This window comes from Carcharodon carcharias, chromosome 1 (assembly GCF_017639515.1).
Source record: "Carcharodon carcharias isolate sCarCar2 chromosome 1, sCarCar2.pri, whole genome shotgun sequence".
NCBI lineage: Eukaryota > Metazoa > Chordata > Chondrichthyes > Lamniformes > Lamnidae > Carcharodon > Carcharodon carcharias.
In genome coordinates this window covers 62,089,782-62,111,956 of record NC_054467.1, presented here as the reverse complement: position 1 = coordinate 62,111,956, position 22,175 = coordinate 62,089,782, and the positions used below count along the sequence as shown (strand labels likewise).

Sequence of the window (22,175 nt, the reverse complement as noted above, 5' to 3'; positions counted from 1 at the left end):
TGTGTAGCACAGGCACACTCATGGTGCTATTAGGTAGGGAGTTCCAGGATTTTGACCCAGTGACGTTGATATATTTAAAGTCAACTGCTGGTGTTCCCATGCCTGCTGCCCTTGTCCTTCTAGATGGTAGTCTTTGTAGGTTTGGAAGGTGCTGACTAAGGAGACTTGGTGCATTCCTGCAGTGCAACTTGTAGATGGTACACACCGCATCAGTGTGCATCAGTGGTGGACAGAGTGAATGTTTGTGGATGAGGTGCCAATCAAGGTGGCTGCATGGTCATGGATGGTGTCAGGTTTCTTGAGTGTTGGAGCTGCACTCATCCAGGCAAGTGGAGAGTATTCCATCACACCCCTGACCTGTGCCTTGTAGATAGTGGGCAGACTTTGTGGAGTCAGGCGGTGAGTTACTCGCTGCAGGGTTCCTAGCCGCTGACCACCTGTAGCCACAGTATTTATATGGCTAGTCCAGTTCAGCTTCTGGTCACTGATAACCCCAGGATGTTGATAGTGGGGGACTCAATGATGGTAATCTTCTTCTTATCGTGTCCACAGACAGTCTATACATGGCCCAGCCAGAACTGGACACATTTTTGCGCCTTGTTGTTGAATTCGGCAAGATCAGCAATAGTGCAGGGTTCCTCTAGCGCTAGACATTGCAGGAGATGTTGTATAGTCTGTGGCTCAGTTCCACATTCACAAGTTGTTGGGCAGGTTGTATATCCCCATTTGCTTAGTGACATCTTTGAATGACCTACACCAGTCCTAAGTCTGTTAAGGCGCTTCCAGGTTGCCCAGTTGCAATTTACTCCTGGGGGAAGGCTTTCATCCGGTAGAATTTCCATCGCTAGGGGTAGTTCGAGACTGGCGAGCTGGTCTTTCCGCAAGGCGATGTGGGCTTCAGATGGGGTTGATTGTAATAGGACAATACTGTTCATGAAGCTCTTCCTTGACTTTAGGCAGCTGGGTGTAGGTGTATGACCATTTAGAGGGTGCCTCTCATCTAGTGTTTGACGAAGTCGCTCTTTCTTGCTGGCTACGTTCTTCTTATATTGGGGGAGCGATACCCGCCAGGATATAAAGGCTGTTGGTGTTTGTTGGTTTTAAACAACCTGTGATAAGTCGGCAGCTTGCATTCAGAATGACATCCATCTTCTTAGCATGAATAGATCTTTCTCATGCAAGGCAGGCGTATTCGGCAGTGGAATAGCAAAGAGCAAGTGCACTGGTTCGTAATATTTTCAAGCTTGCTCCCCATTTTGTGCTAGTGAGCTTATTCAGGATGTTGTTTCGTGTACTCACTTTTGCCTTTGTAATGATGGGAATGCCATTGAATGTCAAGGGCCGATGGTTAGATTCTCTCTTGTTGGAGATGGTCATTGCCTGGCACTTGAGTGGGGTGAATGTTACTTGCCACTTGTCAGCCCAAGCCTGAATATTGCCTAGATCCTGCTGCATTTGCACATGGACTGCTTCAGTATCTGAGGAGTTGCGAATGATACTGAACATTTTGCAATCATCAGCGAACATCCCCACTTCTGACTTTATGATGGAAAGATGGTAATTGATGAAGCAGCTGAAACTGAACACTACTCTGAGGAACTCCTGCAGTGATGTCCTGGAACTGAGATGATTGACCTCCAACAGCCACAACCATCTTCCTTTATGCTAGATATAACACCAACCAATGGAGAATTTTCCACTTGATTCCCATTGACTCCTTGATGCTGCACTCAGTCAAATGCTGCCTTGATGTCAAGGGCAGTTACTCTCACCTCAGCTCTTGAATGTTCAGCTCTTTTGTCCATGTTTGAACCAAAGCTGTAATGAGGTCAGGAGTTGAATAGCCATGGCAGAACCCAAATGGAGCATCAATGAGCAGGTTATTGCTTAGCTAGTGCCGCTTGATAGCACTATTGATGACCCCTTCATTACTTTACTGATGATCAAGAGTAGACTGATGGGGCGGCAATTGACCAGATTGGATTTGTCCTTTTTGTATACAAGACATACCTGGGCAATTTTCCACATAGCCAGGTAGATGCCAGTGTTGTAGAATTGTTCAAAATCTACCTTATTCAACATGGTGGTAGTGCCACACAACCATGATGGAAGGTATCCTCAATGTGAAGATGGGATTTCATTTCCACAAGGACTATGCGGTGGTCACTCCTACCGATACTGTCATAGACAGATGCATCTGTAGCAGACAAGTTGGTGAGGATGAAGTCAAGTATGTTTTTCCCTCTGGTTCAACACTTAACCGCATACCCAGTCCAGCAGCTATGTCCTTTAGGACTGGACCGGATCAGTCAGTACTGGTGCTACCAAGCCACTGTTGGTGATGGACATTGAAGCCCCCCATCCAGAGAACATTCTGTGCTCTTGCCACCTTCAGTGCTTCTTCCAATTGGTGTTCAACATGGAGGAGCACTGATCCATCAGCTGAGGGAAGCACATTTCATGGTAGTCAGCAGGAGATTTCCTTCCCTTTGTTTGACCTGATACCACAAAACTTGATAGGGTTTGGAGTTGATGTTGAAGACTCCCAGGGCAACTGCCTCCTGATTATATACCACTCTGCTGCCACCTCTGCTGGCTCTGCACTGCTGGTGGGATAGGGCAAACCCAAGGATGGTGATGGTAACGCTTGGGAGATTGTAAGATGTTTCTGTGAGTATGGCTGTCAGGCTGTTGCTTGGCTAGTTTGTGAGATAGCTCTCCCAATTTTGGCACCATTGACAATCATCACTAGACTTTTAATTGCAGATTTTTATTGAATTCAAATTTTACCATCTGCTGTGGCAGGATTTGAACCCTGATCCCCTGTGTCTCTGGATTACGAGTCCATCGACAATACCACTTCACCACCATCACCTCCCGGTAACCTTTCTTCGTTCTGTGAATGCTGACTGAGCTGCAGTGTAATTGCAGCTTTTCCTGTCTGGCTTTCTCCGAGTGGACCTTACTGCAGGTTATTTTTTTCAGAACGTTTTACTAACCTCTTCTCCTTGCACTCTTAAAATGAGTGGAGAGTATCCTTAATTTTCTGCCCAATATTAAATTTTACCATGCAGGGCTGGAGAAGCTAGTTTTTGAATTTCTGATTAGAAACTTTTAATCTTTCAACAGTTAAACCCACAACTTCTAATATTGTGAACATCTCTTATAGTCTTTGCCATTAGGGGAAACTGTGATGAAGGGAATTATATAAACTTGGATAACCCTTTAGTCAGCAACAAAGCATACAATCAATTCTTTCAGATTGGCAATGCAAATATTTAATTGGTTCCTGAAGAGAAGCATAATGTAAATTGCCACAGAAATGGAGCGTCCTGACTTTCTGATTTAGGAAAGTGATTCATCTTCACAAGTGGCGTATGCAACAGAGAATAGCTTGGATTTGATCCAACCACTGTTGGATCTGTCCATAAGTAAAAGCATCGATTGGATGATTAGCATTCCAGTTTTGCAGTTTATCAAGTGGAACAAGGATCACAGTGTGGTCAAGTTCATTTTAGGAAAACCCGATCCATTCCAATTGTCTGTCAAAAGTTTTTTTTTAGATTTTGCAATTCCTTAAAAAGGTTATGTTCAAAAGTTGGGTAAAGTAAAAGTACACATTGACACAGCTCCTGGGGGCAAACCACTGTCCCTGAGTTTGTTTATAGATGTAAACATGTACTGTGCTCCATAAACACAACTTTTGCAACAGGTAAGCACATGCTGTGTTCAGAACATTAGATCCTGTATGTGCTGTTCTTCAAATGTGTGTTGCAGTGGACCAGGGTCCAACAACTACCAGGCTGCTTGAGGTTCTTTTTTCGCTAAAGTGCGGTGCTTGAAGGTTAATGCAGCCCATGGTACCCTATTTTTAAAACTTTAAGCTTGTAAATTATTGATGAGAGAATCTTTTCCTGGAGAGAATTGGTTTAGTAAATCAACCTGACCTGAGCTAATGCACACCCCTTAATAGACTTTACCATATTGATTTGTCACGAGTGTATTAGCATTTAGTAATCTAGTTTGTAAAGCATATTGGCTATGTGTTGAGCCAGAGCATTGTTACTACCATGGATTTATTTCACTTTAACTCCTTGAAACCACCATTACAGACAGAAGCCTAAAGTGGCTTAGAAACATAGATAATTGAAGCAGGAGTAGGTAATTCGGCCCTTCAAGCCTGCTCCGTCATTCAATATAATCATGGCTAATCCTCTATCTCAGCATCATACTCCTCTCTCCCCATACTCCTTGACGCCTTTAGAGTCCAGAAACCTTATCTATTTCTATCTTAAATATATTCAGTGACTTGGCCTCCACAGCCTGCGGTGGTAGAGAATTCCACAGGCTCACCACCCTCTGAATGAAGAAGTTTCTCCTCATCTCAGTCTTAAATGGCCTACCCCATATCCTGAGATTATGACCCTTGTTCTAGACCACCCCCCAGCCAGAGGAAACATCATCCCTGCATCCAGTCTGCCCACCCCTGTCAGAATTTTATACGTTTCAGTAAGATCCCTTCTCATTCTTCTAAACTCCAGTGAATACAGGCCTGGTCGGCCCAATCTCTCCTCATACGACAATCCTGCCATCCCTGGAATCAGTCTGGTGAACCTTCGCTGCACTCCCTCTATGGCAAGTATATCCTTTCTTAGGTAATACTTCAGGTGTGGTCTCATCAAGGCCCTGTACGGCTGCCGTAAGACATCCTTGCTCCTGTACTCAAGTCCTTTCATAATGAAGGCCAACATACCATTTACCTTCATAAAGGCTGCACCTGCATGCTTGTTTTCAGTGATTGGTGTACAAGGACACCCAGGTCCCTTTGTACATCAACTTTCCTAATCACCATTTAAATAATACTCTGCCATTCTGTTTTTCCTACCAATGCGGATAACTTCACACTTCCATGTTATACTGCATCTGCCAATTATTTGCCCACTCAACCTGTCTAAATCACCTTGAAGCCTCTTAAAACTCTCCTCACTGCTCATATTCCCACCAAGTTTCGTGTCATCAGCAAACTTAAAAATAATACATTTGGCTCCCTCATCCAAATCATTGATACATATTGTGAATAGCTGGGGCCCAAGCACTGACCCCTGTGGTACCCAATTAGTCACCACTTGCCACTCCAAAAAAGACCCGTTTATTTCTACTGTTTCCTGTCTGTGAACCAATTCTCAATCTGTGCCAATATGTCGCTCCCCCGAATCCCAAATGCTTTAATTTTGCATACTAACCTCTTATGAAGGACTTTATCAAAAACTTATGAAAATCCAAATACACCACATTTACTGGTTCTCCTTTTTCTATTCTACTAGTTACATTCTCAAAAAACTCCAGTAGGTCTGTCAAATATAATTTCCCTTTCATAAATCCATGTTGACTTTGTCTAATCCCATTGATTTTTTCTAAGTGTCCTGTTATCACATCCTTTATAATAGACTCTAGCATTTTCCCTACTACTGATGTTAGGCTAACCAGTGTGTAATTTCCTATTTTCTCTACTTTTTTAAATAGTGGAGTTACATTTGCCACCCTCCAATCTGCCAGGACTGTTCCAGAATCTATAGAATTTTGGAAGATGACAATCAACACATCCACTATTTCCATAGCCGCCACCTTTAGTACCCTGGGATGTAGATTATCAGGCCCTGGGGATTTATCGGCTTTCAGTCCCGCTAATTTCTGTAGCACTATTATTTTAGTAATAATTTCCTTCAAGCCCTCCTCCTCACTAGACGCTCGGTTCCCACCATTTCTGGGAAGTTATTTGTACCTTCCTCCGTAAAAATAGAACTAAAGTAGTTGTTTAATTGCTCTGTCATTTCTTTGTTCTCTATTATAAATTCTCCTGTTTTGGACTGTAAGGGGCCTACGTTTGTCTTCACTAATCTTTTTCTTTTTATATACTTATAGAAGTCTTTACAGTCTGACTTTTTTAGAATAAAAAGGAGAAAAAAAGTCTTGCACATGCACAGTGTTTTTCAAGGACACCACATATCCCATAGCACCTTACAGTCAATTAAATGCTTTGCAGTGCAATCACTGTTGAAATGTAGGAAATATTAGTGAATCTTAGTGTCAATAATAATATGTCACAATTAGCATCTAAACTACTTGACATTTTGCTCCAGAATATCCCAGTCAGACCATCAAGTGGATTGGTTGGTTTAACTAATTACCTTCCTCCTCTTCTTATCCCTCTGGTCCTTTGATCCATTTGAAGGAAGCAGTAATTTTAGTGAGGCCTTATTGGCTCAGGTAGTTCTGACTTGCTGACCTTTTGCAATTGGTATTCATCTTGTCTTTGAATATAATTAGCCAACTAAGAAAGCTAAGTAGTGCTTGTGTCAGAAATATTACTTTTCAGTCCATTGAAAGTTTGTAGAGGGTAAGCTACTTCTTAAAAAAAAACAATATTTTTTAAATTTACTAGTAAATACTGAGCGATTTAGTTGCGTACACTCTTGACGAATGATGTAAGGAAAGCGGGGATTGGGAGAGGGGAAGAAAGTCACCACTGATCCAGAATGATTGAATGTTATCACTGCTATTCAGCCAAGGTCAAAGTATTGTATTTTTTTTTAAGAGATTTTGAGAGTATATCTGATCCCTTATTTATGTGTCAAGTTGGACTGAAAAAAGAACATTTTTCTGAAAATCTATGCATGCATTTCTTTAAATATTTTCATACTTAAGATTACAAATTAAGAGGTTATTTTTATTTTCTTTGGAGACAAAGATAATGAAAAGGTGACAAATGAAATGAAATTGCCTTGCATCTGCTTATAACAATTAGATGTGATATGTGTCTGACACGTTGACTTTTAAGGTCTTTTCCCAAGAATTTCAATGTATGTGTAAGCACTATGTTGTAGGATATTGAAGTGTGTTTTTAATCAAACTATGAATAGAGAGATACAATTCATTCACGTGAAACCAAAATGGAATTTGAATCTAGTTAATTTATGCAAGTTGAGTCTTGGCATTCTAATGTCTAAAATCTTGACTGCAGTTCCAGCTGGTTAGCAAAAAATGTTTGCACTCACTAAGTGCCAGACCCTTTTTTATATCAGTGCACAGTACCTTGAAAACACATTGAGGTATTCATATTTGGAGTGATTAAATAATTAATGTTGAACATGATTCTATTTTAACCTAACTTTTCACTTTCTTGTTTTCCCTTAGATCCAGAAGAAAAATATCTGAACACATTCCAACACAGAGCTAAGAATATTTTTGCCTATGGATTTCTTTTAAAACTGAACTTTGGGACAATCCTGCCAAAAGTACGAAGCGGAATTTCATATCTCAAGACTGGATTTGATGCTTAAAACGGTACTTTTAAAAACCACTTGTTCAGAACTACTGTTGATCTCTTGTATCCAATAGCGTCCCTGCTATTGGCTTCAAAATCCGGTCGAGATGACAATGGCAAGCTTGTTCTCATTCACCAGCCCAGCTGTGAAACGCCTACTAGGCTGGAAGCAAGGAGATGAGGAAGAAAAGTGGGCAGAAAAAGCTGTTGATGCACTAGTGAAAAAACTTAAGAAGAAAAAGGGAGCTATGGAGGAGTTGGAGAAGGCATTAAGCAGTCCAGGTCAGCCTAGTAATTGTGTCACTATTCCCCGCTCTCTAGATGGTCGTCTTCAGGTATCGCATCGAAAGGGTCTACCGCATGTAATTTACTGCCGTGTGTGGCGTTGGCCGGATCTTCAAAGTCATCATGAACTGAAACCACTCGAGTGTTGTGAATTTCCATTTGGCTCAAAGCAGAAAGAGGTCTGCATTAATCCATACCACTACAAACGAGTAGAAAGTCCTGGTAGGTCTCTTTGTCAATCCTTAAGTATGGTAAACAGAATATTAATTACTGAAAGCATATGATATGGACAAAACCTACAGTAGCAGATAAAATTTTCTCTCAGTTGGCAATAAGTGCTTTAGCTGAAATCTGTATTCTGGTTGTTACCATTTTGCAAGACTTTCATAGTATTAATCGAGCTAATTCGTGGATATTTTTATTCTTAATTAGAGTAGATATTTGGATTACAACTCTTAATGTGCACTTAAGCTTAAATATAATTTCATTTTTGTTACCTTTATATTAAATACTACTAGGGATGAGTTTCCACAGGGGTTCTCCTGGTTGTTTACCTTCGTTTTGGAGGAAGCATTGTGGAAGCCCTGAAATAAAGCAATGCAAGCCATTTTTGCAGGGTTTCCATGGCATGGGTGCTTAACAGTACTGTGTGCAGTTAAGGTGGCTTATATACTTGCATTGGTAACAGTTCAGGGAAGGCTCACTAGATTGATTCCTGGAGGAAGGGGTTGTCTTATGTGGAAAGGTTGAACAGGTTGGGCCTATACTCAGTGAAGTTTAGAAGAATGAGAGGCAATCTTATTGAAACATGTAAGATTCTGAGACAGTGGATGGTGGGAGGATGTTTTCCCCTTGTCAGAGAGACTATAATTAGGAGACATAGTTTAAAAATAGGGGGCCTCCCATTTTTGATGGAGATAATGAGGAATTTCTTCTGAGTTGTTAGTCTGTGGATTTCTCGATACCAGAGCGTGATGGAGGCTGTGTCATTGATTATACTCAAGGCTGAGTTCGACAGATTTTTGATCGACCCAGGAGTCGAGGCTTATGGGGGAAGGCGGGAAGGAGGACTTGGGTGCTCTGATTATTGAATGGCAGATCAGTCTCAAGGCACAAAATGGCCTATCTGTCCCATTTCCTGTGTGCTTACAAGTTAAGGTGGACAAGTGGGAGAACTTCTGTATGCATACTTTTTGTGCTGCAAAATAAGGTGCAACAAACCATCATGTTTTCCCAATTTTAGATTGTAAACCTTTTTTTAAAAATTAACATTGGAGCTGCTTAAATGGCTAAGATGGATTTGTTACAAAAACAGAAAATGCTGCAAAAGCTCAGCAGGCCTAACAGCATCTGTGGAGAGAGAAAGAACAGAGTTAACGTTTCAAGTCTATATGACTCTTCTTTGGAGCTAAAGAGAAGGAAAGACGTCTTTACTTCTCCTTAGCTCTGAAGAAGAGTCATATGGATTTGAAACGTTAACTCTGAATTTTTTTCCCTCTGCAGGTGGTGTTGGACCAGCTGAGTTTCTAACATTTTCTGTTTTAGTTTCAGATTTCCAGCATCCGCAGTATTTTGCTTTTATCATAGATTTGTTACAGTTTGGATCCACTCCCAACTCTCTACTTATGCTCACCATAAGCAAGTTTCCATTGGCAGGTTGTGCTTCCTATGAACCAAAGCTTAAATTTTGTGAAAATGAGGTGTAGTATGCCTTGGCGTGAATAGTTCAACCACTGAATTATACTGGAAATAATATGGGAGATGCTTTAAAAAAAGTATTTTTAATGTGATGAGGGACCAGTTTATATTGCTAAGGGGCAAGAGCTCTATTTGCCAAAAAAATAGCAATGCATGACCAAGGACGTAAAGGGACAATATAAAAGTGGTGAATGGGAAAAATACAAAGAAGAGCAAAGGGTGACATGGTAAGAGGTATAGAGAGGAAGTATGAAAAGAAACTAGCAAATGATATCAAAATCAATGTAAATTTTAAAAATTATTAGGAACAAGGTATTCAGGAGCAGTGTGGGCCTTGAAAATTGACCATGGTGATTTGTCAATGAAAATAAGGAATAATTATTTTGTGTCAATATTTACAATGGAGGAGCAGGTCAATGTGCTGAAAATTCCAAGGAAATTAATATTGAATCAGTGACAGGGACTCATCAAAGTTAACATAATCAAAATGACAAATCCTCAGGACAAGATTGTTTCCATCCCAGGGCTTTCAATGAAGTTTTCAAGAACATTGGGATCTTCCAAAGTTCTATCGATTTGGGAACCAGTTCTTTAGATTGGAAAATTGAGCATTGCACTCCACTGTACAAGAAAAGAGCAAGGGGAAAACCAGAGAGATTTCAGCCTCGAAAGGAAGATCAAGCACCCTACTTTTTCCACTCTGTTACATCAATGGCCTCTCCTTTATTGGTGTCAGCTGCTGCATTGGTGGTGGGCCTACTGTGGTCCTTGATCTTCCTCCTGTTGTGAACTGGTTTGTCATACAGTAAGAGTGGGAGTGTATTGGTGTGTGTGTTCTGTTGAAGGATAAGTGTGTGGTGAGAGGCCAGGAAATAGCAGATGTAGGGAAGAGGTGCCATCAATTCAGATTCTTGCTTGCAGTAGATGTAGTGTGTACAAGTGGAAGCAGAAAAAATACATTGTGTGCTGCTGCAATTGGAGGAGGGGTGGCAAGCAGGTGTGGGAGGGCTCGGTGCTGGGGCTATCGTAGTGGTGCAGGGCTATGTAGTGTGTTTAAAAATGGGCAGTCTTGTATGGTAGCTCTGGCCAAATGGTTAAAGTTCTTTCTATATTGTTGCCAGGTCTGTAGCGTGAATCTCTTAACAATAACATACTCAGCTACTGCTGTCTACTGTTGCTTGGCTATCTGTCTGGGGAGGAACAGCAGCAGCTTCTTCCTGGTCACCATCTCACTGGGACAACCAGGGATCTAGTAGTTGTAGCTCAGTAATTCAGCATTCACCAAAGAAACCTCTCCTTTTAAGAGGTGTAAGCCACTTTTAAATTGTATGTGTTGCTGGATTTTTCTCCATCCATGGCCAAGATGATGAACACAATCACGAGCAGTTCTGACAGCTCACCCATACCATGGAAATGACACATGTACTTGAAAATGCGCTTCCTCACTGCAGCAGGTTCTGGCAGGCAGAGATGATGCCTCACCATTTTCTTGCCCAATTTGGGCATAGGTTGATGATTTTTTAAGACCAAAAATATGTTGGCTTAGCACATATTTGACACTGAGGAAAGAATTATACACAGAACCAATGAAAACAAAGTGATGGAAAACTCAGCAGGCCTGACATCACCTGTGGAGAGAGAAGCAGAGTTAACATTTCGAGTCCAATTAGACTCCTGAACCAAAGAATTATATTGGACTCGAAGCATTAATTCTGTTTCTCTCTACATGAATCTACAAGACATGCTGAGTCTTTGCAGCATTTTCTGTTTTCATTTCAGATCTCCAGCATCGACAGTATTTTGCTTTTATACACAGAAGCAAGCTTAATCAGCGGCAAACTCTTATTCCAAACTGTTTTTGATACTTTGGTTTCATAATAGTTTGTTTAAATCCTTTTAGATGTCTTAGAAATCTGTGACGCCACATTGGGCACTTAATAATCCAGTGAGCCCATCTTGCTAGTTACTTGGATATATGGGGCTTGGCTTAAATAGCCAAGTGGTTATGGTACTGGGTTTGTAACCCCAAGATCAAGAGTTCAAATCTCACAATGGCAAACTATGAAACAATGTAACTTCATCTGAATAGGAACAGATGGAAATGTGTTTGTACTCAAAAGAGTTACTTGGATATATGGTTCAAGCAAATGACCTTTAGATGGGTAGCAATCTAGGCCAAAGTGTCAAAAGAAGCCTTTCATGTGACAGCCAGTATAGGGACCTTGCAAAGATTGTCTTAACATCTAACCAGTTTGCCCAATGGAAGGATTGTCTGCAAGTAATATAAATTAGGTAGGCCATACTACTCCGATGCTAGCTATTGTCACTAACGTAGATACTATGTACTTGCCTCATTTCCTTTCCTAACCCTCTACGAAGCTCTCAGACAAAATAAATCCCTTTCAGATAATGGCAAGCAGAAACCTGTTTAAATATCATTGTGTAAATATACACATTATACTGCTTATAACTCTCAAGCCAGAAAAGGACAATGACGAATTGAACAAACAGCCATGATTTCCATTTAAAAAGGAGTCCAGGCTTTGTTACATTTTAAATGAGAGAATATTGGCTAGAAAGACTAAACTGCAAGAGCATTTGTCTCATCGAGCTGAGAAGAATTCTTGCCCAGGTGGATTGCAAACAAAAGTTAGTAGTAAATGAGTAATGAGAGGTTTTCAAATAGGAGAGTTCAGATACAGATAGGACACATTCCTGTGAGAAGGAAAGGAAGGGCATCTGAAGCCAGAGCTTCCTGAATAACCAAAGAAATTAGGATGAAACAGTAGAAGGAGGCTTATGATAAATTTCAGATTCATAAGGGTCAAGAATCAAGCAGAATAGAGTGCAAATGAGAACTGAAAGAGTAAATAAAAAGGGCAAGGAAGGTGATGTTGAAGGAGCCTTGGTGAGTTGCTGCATTGTATTTTTGTATATGGTACACTCTGCTACCACTGTGCGTTGTTGAAGGGAGTGAATGTTTAAGGTGCTGGATAGGGTGCCGATCAAACAAGCTGTTTTGTCTTGAATGGCGGTGAGCTTCTTGAATGGTGAAGCTGCAAGAGGAGAGTATTCCACCGCACTCCTGACTTGTGCCTTGTACAAGCGTTGGGGAGTTAGGTGGTGAGTTACTCACTGCAGCTTCTGACCTTCTCTTTCCACAGTATTTATAAAGCTCGTTCAGTTAAGTTTCTGATCAATAGTAAACCCCTGGAATGTTGATGGTGGGGGATTTAGTAATGGTAGTGCTGTTGAATGTCAGAAAGAGAGTTAGATTCTCTCTTATGGGAGATGGTCATTTCCTGGCATTTGTGTGATGAGTGTTACTTGCCAATTATCAGCCCAAGCATGAATGTTGCCCAGGTCTTGCTGACTGAACACTGACTGCGTAAGTATCTGGGCAAACATGAATGGAACTGAACACTTGCAGTCATGAGCAAAACCCCACTGCTAACTTTATGATGGCGGAAAGGTGATTGATAAAGCAGCTGAAAATGGTTGGATCTAGGACACTACCTAGAGAAGAGAGAATCTAACCATTGCCCCATAACATTCAATGACATTACCGTCACTGAATCCCCCACTGTCACTACCCTGGGTGGGGTTAACATTGGCCATACACTAAACTAGACTAACCATATAAATATTGTGGCTACAAGAGTAGGTCAGAGGCTAGGAATCCTGCGGCGAGTAACTCACTTCCCGACTCCCCAAAGCCTGTCCACCATTTACAAGGCACAAGGCACAAGTCAGAAGTATGATGAAATACTCTCCACTTGCCTGAACGAGTGCAGCTCCAACAATACTCAAGAAGGTTGATACCATCCAGAGCAAAGGGGCCCACTTGATTGGCACCCCTTCCACAAACATAACACGCCTTCCACCATTGATGCACAGTGGCAGCAGTGTGCACCATTTACAAGATACACTGCAGTAAATCGCCAAGGCTTCTTTGGCAGCACCTCCCAAACCCACGACCACTATCATCTAGAAAGACAAGGGTAGCAGATAGATGGGAACATCACCAGCTGGAAGTTCCCCTCCAAGCCACTCACCGTCCTGACCTGGAAATATATTGCTGTTCCTTCACCATTGCTGGGTCAAAATCCTGGAACTCCCTCCCTCACAGCACTGTGGGTGTAACTACACCACAGGCACTGTAACGGTTCAAGAAGACTGCTCACCAAGGGCAATTAGGATTGGGCAATAAATGTTTGTCTAGCCAGCGATGCCCATATCCTGTAAATGAATAAAAAAAATCCTCCTGTGGCTGAGATGATTGACCTCCAGCAACCGCAACCATCTTCCTCTGCTAGGTATGACTCCCAACCAGTTGGAGATTATTCTCACTGACTGTGGTTCTACGTCTTAAATATAGTCAGTTGTTTCTTGAAATCATGTGGATTGAATCAAATTGGCTGCAAACTGACAACTATGATGCTGGGAACTTCAGGAAGAGGCAGAGATGGATCATTCATTTTGCACTTCTGGCTAAAGTTGGATGCAAATGCAGCAGCCTTGCCCTGGTGCACTGTCATGCTGGACTCCCCCATCATTTTGAGGATGGGGATACTTATGGAGCGGCCTCCTCCAAATAGTTTAATTGTCCACCACCATTCATGACTAGATGTGGCAGGACTGCAGAGCTTAGATCTGATCCGTTTGTGTGCGATAGCTTAGCTTGGTGTGTGTTGCATGCTGCTTCTGTCGTTTGGCACAGATATAGTCCTGTGCAGTCTCACCAGTTTGGTACCTCATTTTTAGGTATGCCTGGTGCTGCTCCTGGCGTATTCTTCTGCACTCTTCATTGAACCAGGGGTAAATCCCTGGCTTGATGGTAATAGTAGTGTGAGAGATATGCCAGGCCTTGAGATTTCAGATTGTGGTTGAATACAATTCTCCTGTGGCTGAAGGCCTACAGCACCATGGATACCCAATTTTGCATTGCGAGATCTGTTCTGAATCTATCCCATTTAACACCGTGGTAATGCCACACAACACAGTGGACACTATTCTTAATTTTAAAAAGGAACTATATGTCCGAAAGGACTGTGGGGTCATCGCTCCTCTGTGGGGTCATCGCTCCTATCTATAAAGCCAGAAATCCTGAGCAAGATTGATTAGCAGACATGTTTTGGATCAAGCAATGGGAAACGTGGGAAGTCACTAACAAGTTCCTTGTGACAAAACCCATCTGTCGAATGGCAGTCTCTTGAGCTACCATGACAAGAGTTGTCCTTCCTAAATAGGTTCAGGATAGGGCAAGGCCCCTATGCAGCCAACCTCCACCGCTGAGGTCTCAGTACAAATCCCTTATGCACTTGTGGAGAGACACGAAGAATGATGCACATTACTGAGGGGTGCACCCTCTACAGACTAACAGGTGAACTAAACATCTTAAACTCAGCAAATGAGGCTGTCGCATGGCTTTGGGTATTTGCATTCATTAAATAATAAGCTCTCACCAATACTGTCAGGGCAGATTCATCTGCAACAGGTAGATTTGGAGAAGATGAGGTCAAATCGGTTTTTCCTTCTTGTTGGTTATCTTACTGCCTGCCACACGCCCAATCTGGCAGCTATGTCTTTCAGGGCTCATTCAGTAGTGGCGCAGCTGGGCCACTCTTGGTAATGGGAATTGAAGTCCCCCATCCAGAGTACACCCTGTGTCCTTGCAACCCTCAGTGCTTCTTCCAAGTGGTATCCAACATGGAGGCTATTGATTCATCAGCTGAGGGAAGGCGGCAGTTGATAATCAGCAGGAGGTGAAGTTGCGGGTTGAGCTTGCAAGAGGTTAAGCCATGACTGAGGTCATAAAAAGATAAGATTTGAAGTGCAGCAGAAGATCATTTGGCCCATTGTGCCCATGCTATTTAAAAAAAATGCTATCCTATTTAATCACACCTTCTAGCTCTTGGTCCGTAGCTCTGTAGATTACTGTTCTTCAATTGCATAGACAATGTCTTATAATTGTGTTCAGGGTTTCTACTTCGACCACCCTTCAGGCAGTAGTTTCTGGCCTCTTCCACACTGGGTGAAACAAATACTCAACTCCCCTCTAATCCTTCCACCAGTTACTTTAAATCTATGACCCCCTGGTTATTGACTTTTCTGCTAAGGGAAGTAGGTTTTTTTTATTCGTTCGTGGGACATGGGCATCGCTGGCTAGACCAGCATTTATTGCCCATCCCTAGGTCGGCCTTTTACATTCTATCTGGGCCCCTTATAATCTTGTATACCTCCATTAAATCTCCCCTGTTCAATAAAAATCAATCCCAGCTTATCCAATCTTTCCTCATAGCTAAAATCCACCATTCCTGACAACCACCTTTTAAATCTTCTCTGTACTCTCTCTGATGTGATCACATCCTTACTCAATGGGTGACCAGAACTGAGCACAGTATTCTAGAAGGGGTCTAACTTATGTTTTATATGGTTCTAGCATAACCAACCATACTCTGCCTTGGCCAATGAAGGAACAAATCCTGTTTGCCGCCTTGACCACCTGTTCTAAATGTCCTTCAGAATCTTACTTTTTTTTAATGTATTCCCTTGCCTTGTTTATCCTTCTTAAATGCATTATCTCATACTTCTCCAGATTGAATTTCATTTTCCATTTTTCTGCCTACCTGACAAGTTCATTGATAACTTCCTCACCATCAACCACATGGTTAATATTCTTAACATCTGCAGACGACTTTATCATGCCCCCTACATGTAAGTTTAAATTACATCATCGATATCTATCATGAACATCAGGGACCCCAGTACTGAGTCCTGCCAGACCCCCACTGGAAACAGCCTTCCAGTCACAAAAACCCTTTGCTTCCCACTATTGAGCCAATTTTGGATCCAAATTGACACTTTTCCTTGGATCCCATGAGCTTTTAATTTACTGATCCTTAAATACTCGGAAGCAGTTTGTGTACGCGTTCAGCAAGTTACTCGAATGACTTTCAGATTTGGACTGTTAAGTGGCAAGTAATATTTGTGCCACACAAGTGCCAGGCAAGAGAGAATCTAACCATCGCCTCTTGCCATTCAGCAGCATTACCGTTGCTGAGACCCCACCATTAACATTCGGGGGGGTGGGAGTGGTAGCTACCATGTTCCTAACACTTAACTCAACCAGCCATATAAGTACTGTGGCTATCAGAGTAGGTCAGAGGTTGGGAATCCTGTGTTGAGTGACTCACCAAAGCTTGTCCATCATTTACTAGGCACAAATAAGTAATGTGATGAAATACTACCCACTTGTGTGGATGAGTACAGCTCCAACAGCACTCAAGAAGCTTGACACCATCCAGACAAAGCAGCCTGCTTGATTGGCACCCCATCGATCACTAAACATTCACTCCCTCCTGCACCGTGTGCAGTGGCAGCAGAGTGTACCGTCTACAAGAGTACTTGCGGCAACTCACCAAGGCTTCTTCCATAGCACTTTCCAAGTCTGTGACCTCTGCCATCCAGAAGGACAAGGGCAGCAGACACATGGGACGCCACCTCCTGCAAGTTCCCCTCCAAGCCACTCACCAACCTGACTTAGAAATATGTTACCATTGCTTCACTGTCGCTGGGTCACAATCCTGGCACTCCCACCCTAACAGCGCTATGGGTGCATCTACACCACAACTGCATAGGCTCATCATCTTGAGGGCAATTAGGAATGAGCAACAAATGTTGGCCTTGCCAGTGATGCTCACATACATGCAAGAATTTAAAAATCTGCCATTTGGAACCTTGTCAAAAGCCCTGCTAAGATCAATACTAACTGCATCAAACATCCTACCCTCATCGGCCCTGCTTGTTACCACCACAAAAAATCAAGTTAGTCAAACATGACCTTCCCTTAGTAAATTCATGTTGACTGTCCTTAATTAATCCATGCCTCTCTAAATTACTATTCATGCCATCCCACAATTTATTTCCTATAATTTACTCATTCAGGCAAGTGGAGAGTATTCCATCGCACTCTTGATTTTACCCACAGGTGAGGTTAGGCTGACTGGTCCACAATTACTCAGGCTATCTCTTCCTCCCATTTTAAACAATGTCAGCAGTCCTCCGGCACCAACAACTGTAGGCTGAGAAGATTGGAAAATGGTCAGAACCTCCGCTATTTTTTCCCTTTGGCACCATTAGCCCGGTGATTTCTTTCACTTTCAAACAAGTTTATACCATAATATTTCCTCTTTCACTGTTTATCCCATTTAATATTTCACTATTTAATATAACACTCCTCCTGAATGACAGTGTCTACATTGTCCCTCTTGTGAAAGTAAATACAAACTGTTCATTAAGACGCATGCCCACTTCTTGCACTCCCATACGCAAGTTACCTTTTTGATATCAAATTAGGCCAAATCTTTCCTTAATTATTTATGTATTTATAAAACATCTTTGGGTTTTCCTTGGTTTTACTGGCCAAGATTTTTCATGCCCTCTCTTTACTTACCAATTTCCTTTATAATTTTACTCTTACACTTTTGATACTCCTCTAGGTTTTCTGCAGTATTGAACTCTTGCAATGTTTTACGGACAGGCATGTCTAACTTTTAAACTCCAGTATATCTACAATGTTGTAAAAATGTAGAGGCGTTTGCTGTAAGGACTCTTCAATTTAATCTGAATTCTTAATTGTTTCTAGTTGGCAGAATCCTTAATATTTTCTGCATTTTCTAAAAAGGCTGTTTGGAGAATTTGGATCAAGTGTAATGGGTGAAATACTGGCAAGTGGAATACTTGGTTAAGGTTTCTACTGCCACTACATATTAAGACTGAAGTAGTTGTCATGATAAAATCATAGGCCTTGAAAGTGAAATAGCTCTTTTAACCATTAGGCAATGGAGCAGTTTAATTAGCATAAAGCAGACTGTCATCCCGTAGTTGTTCCAGAATGATAATAGCAATATTTTTTATACCTTTTTGCTTATCATGCTTAATGAATCTGATGACAGCTAGAAATCCAAATTGAGAAAATGTCATGGTATTTGAAGATATAGATATCATCATTCGTACTTAAATGACTTCTTTTGAAGTTGTGGAAGCCGGCTGGGAAATTGAGTTGAATCTGATTCCAGTTAATGTTTTATTCCCTTAATCAAAATGTTATAAAATTAATCATGCATTAACGAAAAAAGAATTCATTAACTTGGAAGAGAATCTGTGTTTAAATGTGCTGGAAATCTGGTATTAGCAGTGGAAATGTCATTCAGCTCAGCGTATAATTGCAGAAAAGGCTTGCTTCAGTATAATGCACTTTGAAGAAGTGGAATATCTCGTTTCCCAGAGAAAAATAGAGCCACTAACAGTCCAAGTGGTTCAGTTGTGTTCCAAAGGACAATAAATTAAAGTTCTGGACAACCTAACAATCTGCAAGAATTTTGTTCATGTTTTGTCTCCATTGGTTTCTCTGGAGTGCTAGCCAGAATCATAATAGACTGCAAATTCTTGATTCTTGTTTTCTATCCTGGATATATGGTCTTTTTTGATTAGAACCCCCCTCTCTTTCTTTGTAAGAGGGTTCAGGTGCCTTCAGTTCTCCCCCTCAAAAGTTTATGGTCTCCATACTGTTTCAGCTAAAGTGATTAGCAGCCTATAGTTACTGTAGCTGAGAATTTAGTGATGTGGGTGAGACTTATTACCTGTTTGAATTATTTTGACTGTTCATTGATTGTCTATTGCTGTACAGTGGAAAGTAAAAGAAATTTCTTTCCTCATACTGGTAAAGAGAAGGGGATCTCATTAGTTACCTGCTTGCAAAATTTATTCTGCTTTGTTTCCCCTCCCCCCTCAACCTCCCACTCCACTGCTTAACCCCAGCCTTGGGTTACAGAATGTAATTCCTCTTTCTACAATTGCTGCTGAAAGAGGGGCGTGTTGGAGCAGTATCCAGATTTATGAAGTTGAAAGGACTTGCCTTTTAAATCAGAGTATTTACCCTCCATTGAAGGCAAAAAACATTTTCCCTTTCCCAATTTCTGGGCTCCATACCTTTCACTGTGGATGTGAATATCCTGTTTGCATTGCTATTGCTGATACCCTCAGGTTGCCAAGAGGCTGCTAATGGACATTTCTCTACAAACAGAATTATCTTAACTCCCTTTGTTTCAACTTTTTCGTGGGTAGGGAAAATTTAAGATCAGAAAATGAGTAGAGTGGAGGAAACCAAGACTGCAAGACTCTAAACAAACAAATCCCAGGAATAAACTATATTTATTCCATGCTACAGAGAAATTGGTGAGATTTGTGAAAAATTGATGATCCTGAGAGTTAAATAATGGGCAGATACCAGTATGCTGTATGTAGGCTAATGTGTCAGTTTTCAAAATGGGTGATAAAACATGTTCTGTGTACATTGGTCTGAGTTCAGTACCAATAGATGTGATTAGGAGTAAACCTGAAAGTTATTAGTGCAATAATAACTTTATTAAAAACAAAAACAAAAATAAAAATACCTGGAAAAACTTTTATTAAAGCAGGTCAGCTGGATTTACAAAGAAAAATCATGTCTTGGCTTCTTAAGTGACATATCCAATGAACTGTGAAAACTGTATGACATGGTGTATCTAGGCATGTGACAAAGTTCTACACACAAGGTTATTAGTTAAACTCAGCTGAAAAATTGCGATAACTCTTGAGAATGGATAAGAAATTGCTGACCAGAAGAAAACAGCACATACTTGTTTTGAGAAGATTTGGGGGGAACAGAAGCACTGGGTGCAGTGCACCTTGGCTTGGTGTTGGGCCCATGACTGTTTCTTAATTTCATTGCTAACTTTATTCAGAAATTCAGTGCAGATTGGCAGACACAGAACTAGGAGGAACAGTTGGTGGGTAGCACAACTCTTAATTAAGTTTAACATGGACACGTGTAATAATGTACTACACATTAGCAACATTTTACATCATCCATTTCCATTAAATTCTGATATTTAGGAAAGAAGGCAAGTTGAGGTAATTAAGGATGGAAATGAATGAATGGTAACCTCTGTAATATCATCTTCATAAATAAATGGCAACACTCAGAATAATAAAAACTGGTACAAAAGTCAGGCTGTACCCAGACCAAGGGCAAGCAAAGGGATTTATGAAAAGCATTGAGCTAGTGGCCATAATTCTTGAGATGTAGTGTCACTGCCAAAACTGTAATTTATCACTCATCCCTAAGTAACCTGCGAAGGTAATGGTGGACTGCAGCCTTGTTTCACTGTAGTCTGTGTGGTAAAGATGCTATGACAGCGCTAATGGATAGGGAGTTTCAGTATTCTGATCCAATATTGAAGGAATATATATGCCCGAGTCAGAATGTTGTGTGAGTTGGAGGTGATGGAGGTCATAGGTTTAGAAGGTGCTGCTAATGCAACTTTGTGAGCTGCTGGAGTGCATCCTGTAGATAATACACGTTGGAGCCACTGTACACCTGTGAAAGAGTTCTTGGATGTTTGGACTAGTGAATGAGATGCTGATCAAGAAAACTGCTTTGTCCAGGATAATGTTGAGCTTTCTGGTGTCTGGATGAGCAAGCTCGTAACAAGTGGAAAGTACTCAATCACGATTCTGACTTATGCCTTATGGTTGAGAAACTTTGGGGAGTTGGTAGGTGAGCCAATCCTGGCAAAATACTGAGTATCTGAACTGCTCTAAAAGTCGGGGCATTAGTGTGGCTGGTCCAGTAGGCTTTCTGGTCAGTTTCTTTCTCACCCTTCCCCCAACTTCCTTTGGGGGTGTTGGGAAATCAGGTGATGCGAGTGCCATTGAATGTAAAGGAAAGGTGGTTAGACTCTTGATTGAACATAATCATTGCTTGGCAGTTGTGCAGTGTGGATGTTACTTGCTACTTAGTCCAAGCCTGAATGTTATCCAAATGTTCCTGCATTCTGGGCTGGATTGTTTTATTTTCTGAAAAAGTGTAAATAAAGAAGAGACTTGCATTTATATAGCAAGTTATGTGAGCTCAAGACACCCCACAATGTTTTACAGCCAATGAAGTACTTTCAAAATGCTCTTTTTGTTTGTCCTAAGGAACTCCAGTGATTTTCTGAGGTGTGATGAATGACCTCCACTAATCCCGACTATCTTACTTTTTACACCAGCCATTGGAGAATCTTTCTCTTGATCACCTTTGACTTCAATTTGACAAGGGTTTCTAAGTGCTGCACTAGAGCAGTCAGTCAGTTCACCTCTGGAATTCAATTCTCGTCTTTCTTTGGAGCAAGGCTGTAATATAGTTTTGAGGGAATGTGGGATGCATTGCTGTGCTGGATGACCATACCTGCAAAGGCTTAGAGTTGCAGAGCTGCAGGCATTGCAAGGCGTCAAGTTGGAGGAGAGTTAACTGGACACTTTGTTCTGGTAAGCAGTCACAAGCCTTATTTTAGAACTGTAGAGTTGGTCTATGGTCAGGGACAGGAGGATGTGACTGAGAGCCAGGCAGGTATAAGGATTCAGCATGTAGTGATGGAGGAACCTCAGCCCCTGAATTTGACCAACAGTTACGAGATACTTGTACCTGTGTGGATGAGAACAAAGACTGCAGGCTGGCTGAGGAAACCATTCAGGGGTGGGCTGGGGAAGGAATGAGGTGGTGATAGGGGACGGTATAGTCAAGGAGGTAGAACTCTCTGCAGTCGTGACTGGGAGTTCTGAAGGATGTATTGTCCGCCTGATGCCAGAGTGAAGGGCATCTCCTTGGGGGGGTAGAGGAAGGATCCAGTTGTCATGGTCCAGGTAGGAACCAAAGATGTAGGCAAAACTAGGAATGACCTGTTCTGAGTGTTTAAGGAGTTGGGGTCCAAATTAAAATGCAGAACTTCAACATCTGTAATCCCTGGATTGTTACCTGAGCCATATGCAAACTGGTAAATGA

General features: G+C 41.5%; 1 protein-coding gene across 3 annotated transcripts in view; it reads left to right on the top strand.

Moving 5' to 3' along the window:
- Nucleotides 1-22,175, top strand: part of smad1 (SMAD family member 1) — a 149,881-nt gene that overhangs the window by 25,609 nt on the left and 102,097 nt on the right. For all 3 annotated transcript variants that reach the window (XM_041200134.1, XM_041200117.1, XM_041200126.1), the window contains one exon: nt 7,195-7,831. In XM_041200134.1, the coding sequence (XP_041056068.1) occupies nt 7,432-7,831 (400 nt within the window). In that variant the 5' untranslated portion in view covers nt 7,195-7,431. The remainder of the gene's footprint in view (nt 1-7,194; nt 7,832-22,175) is intronic.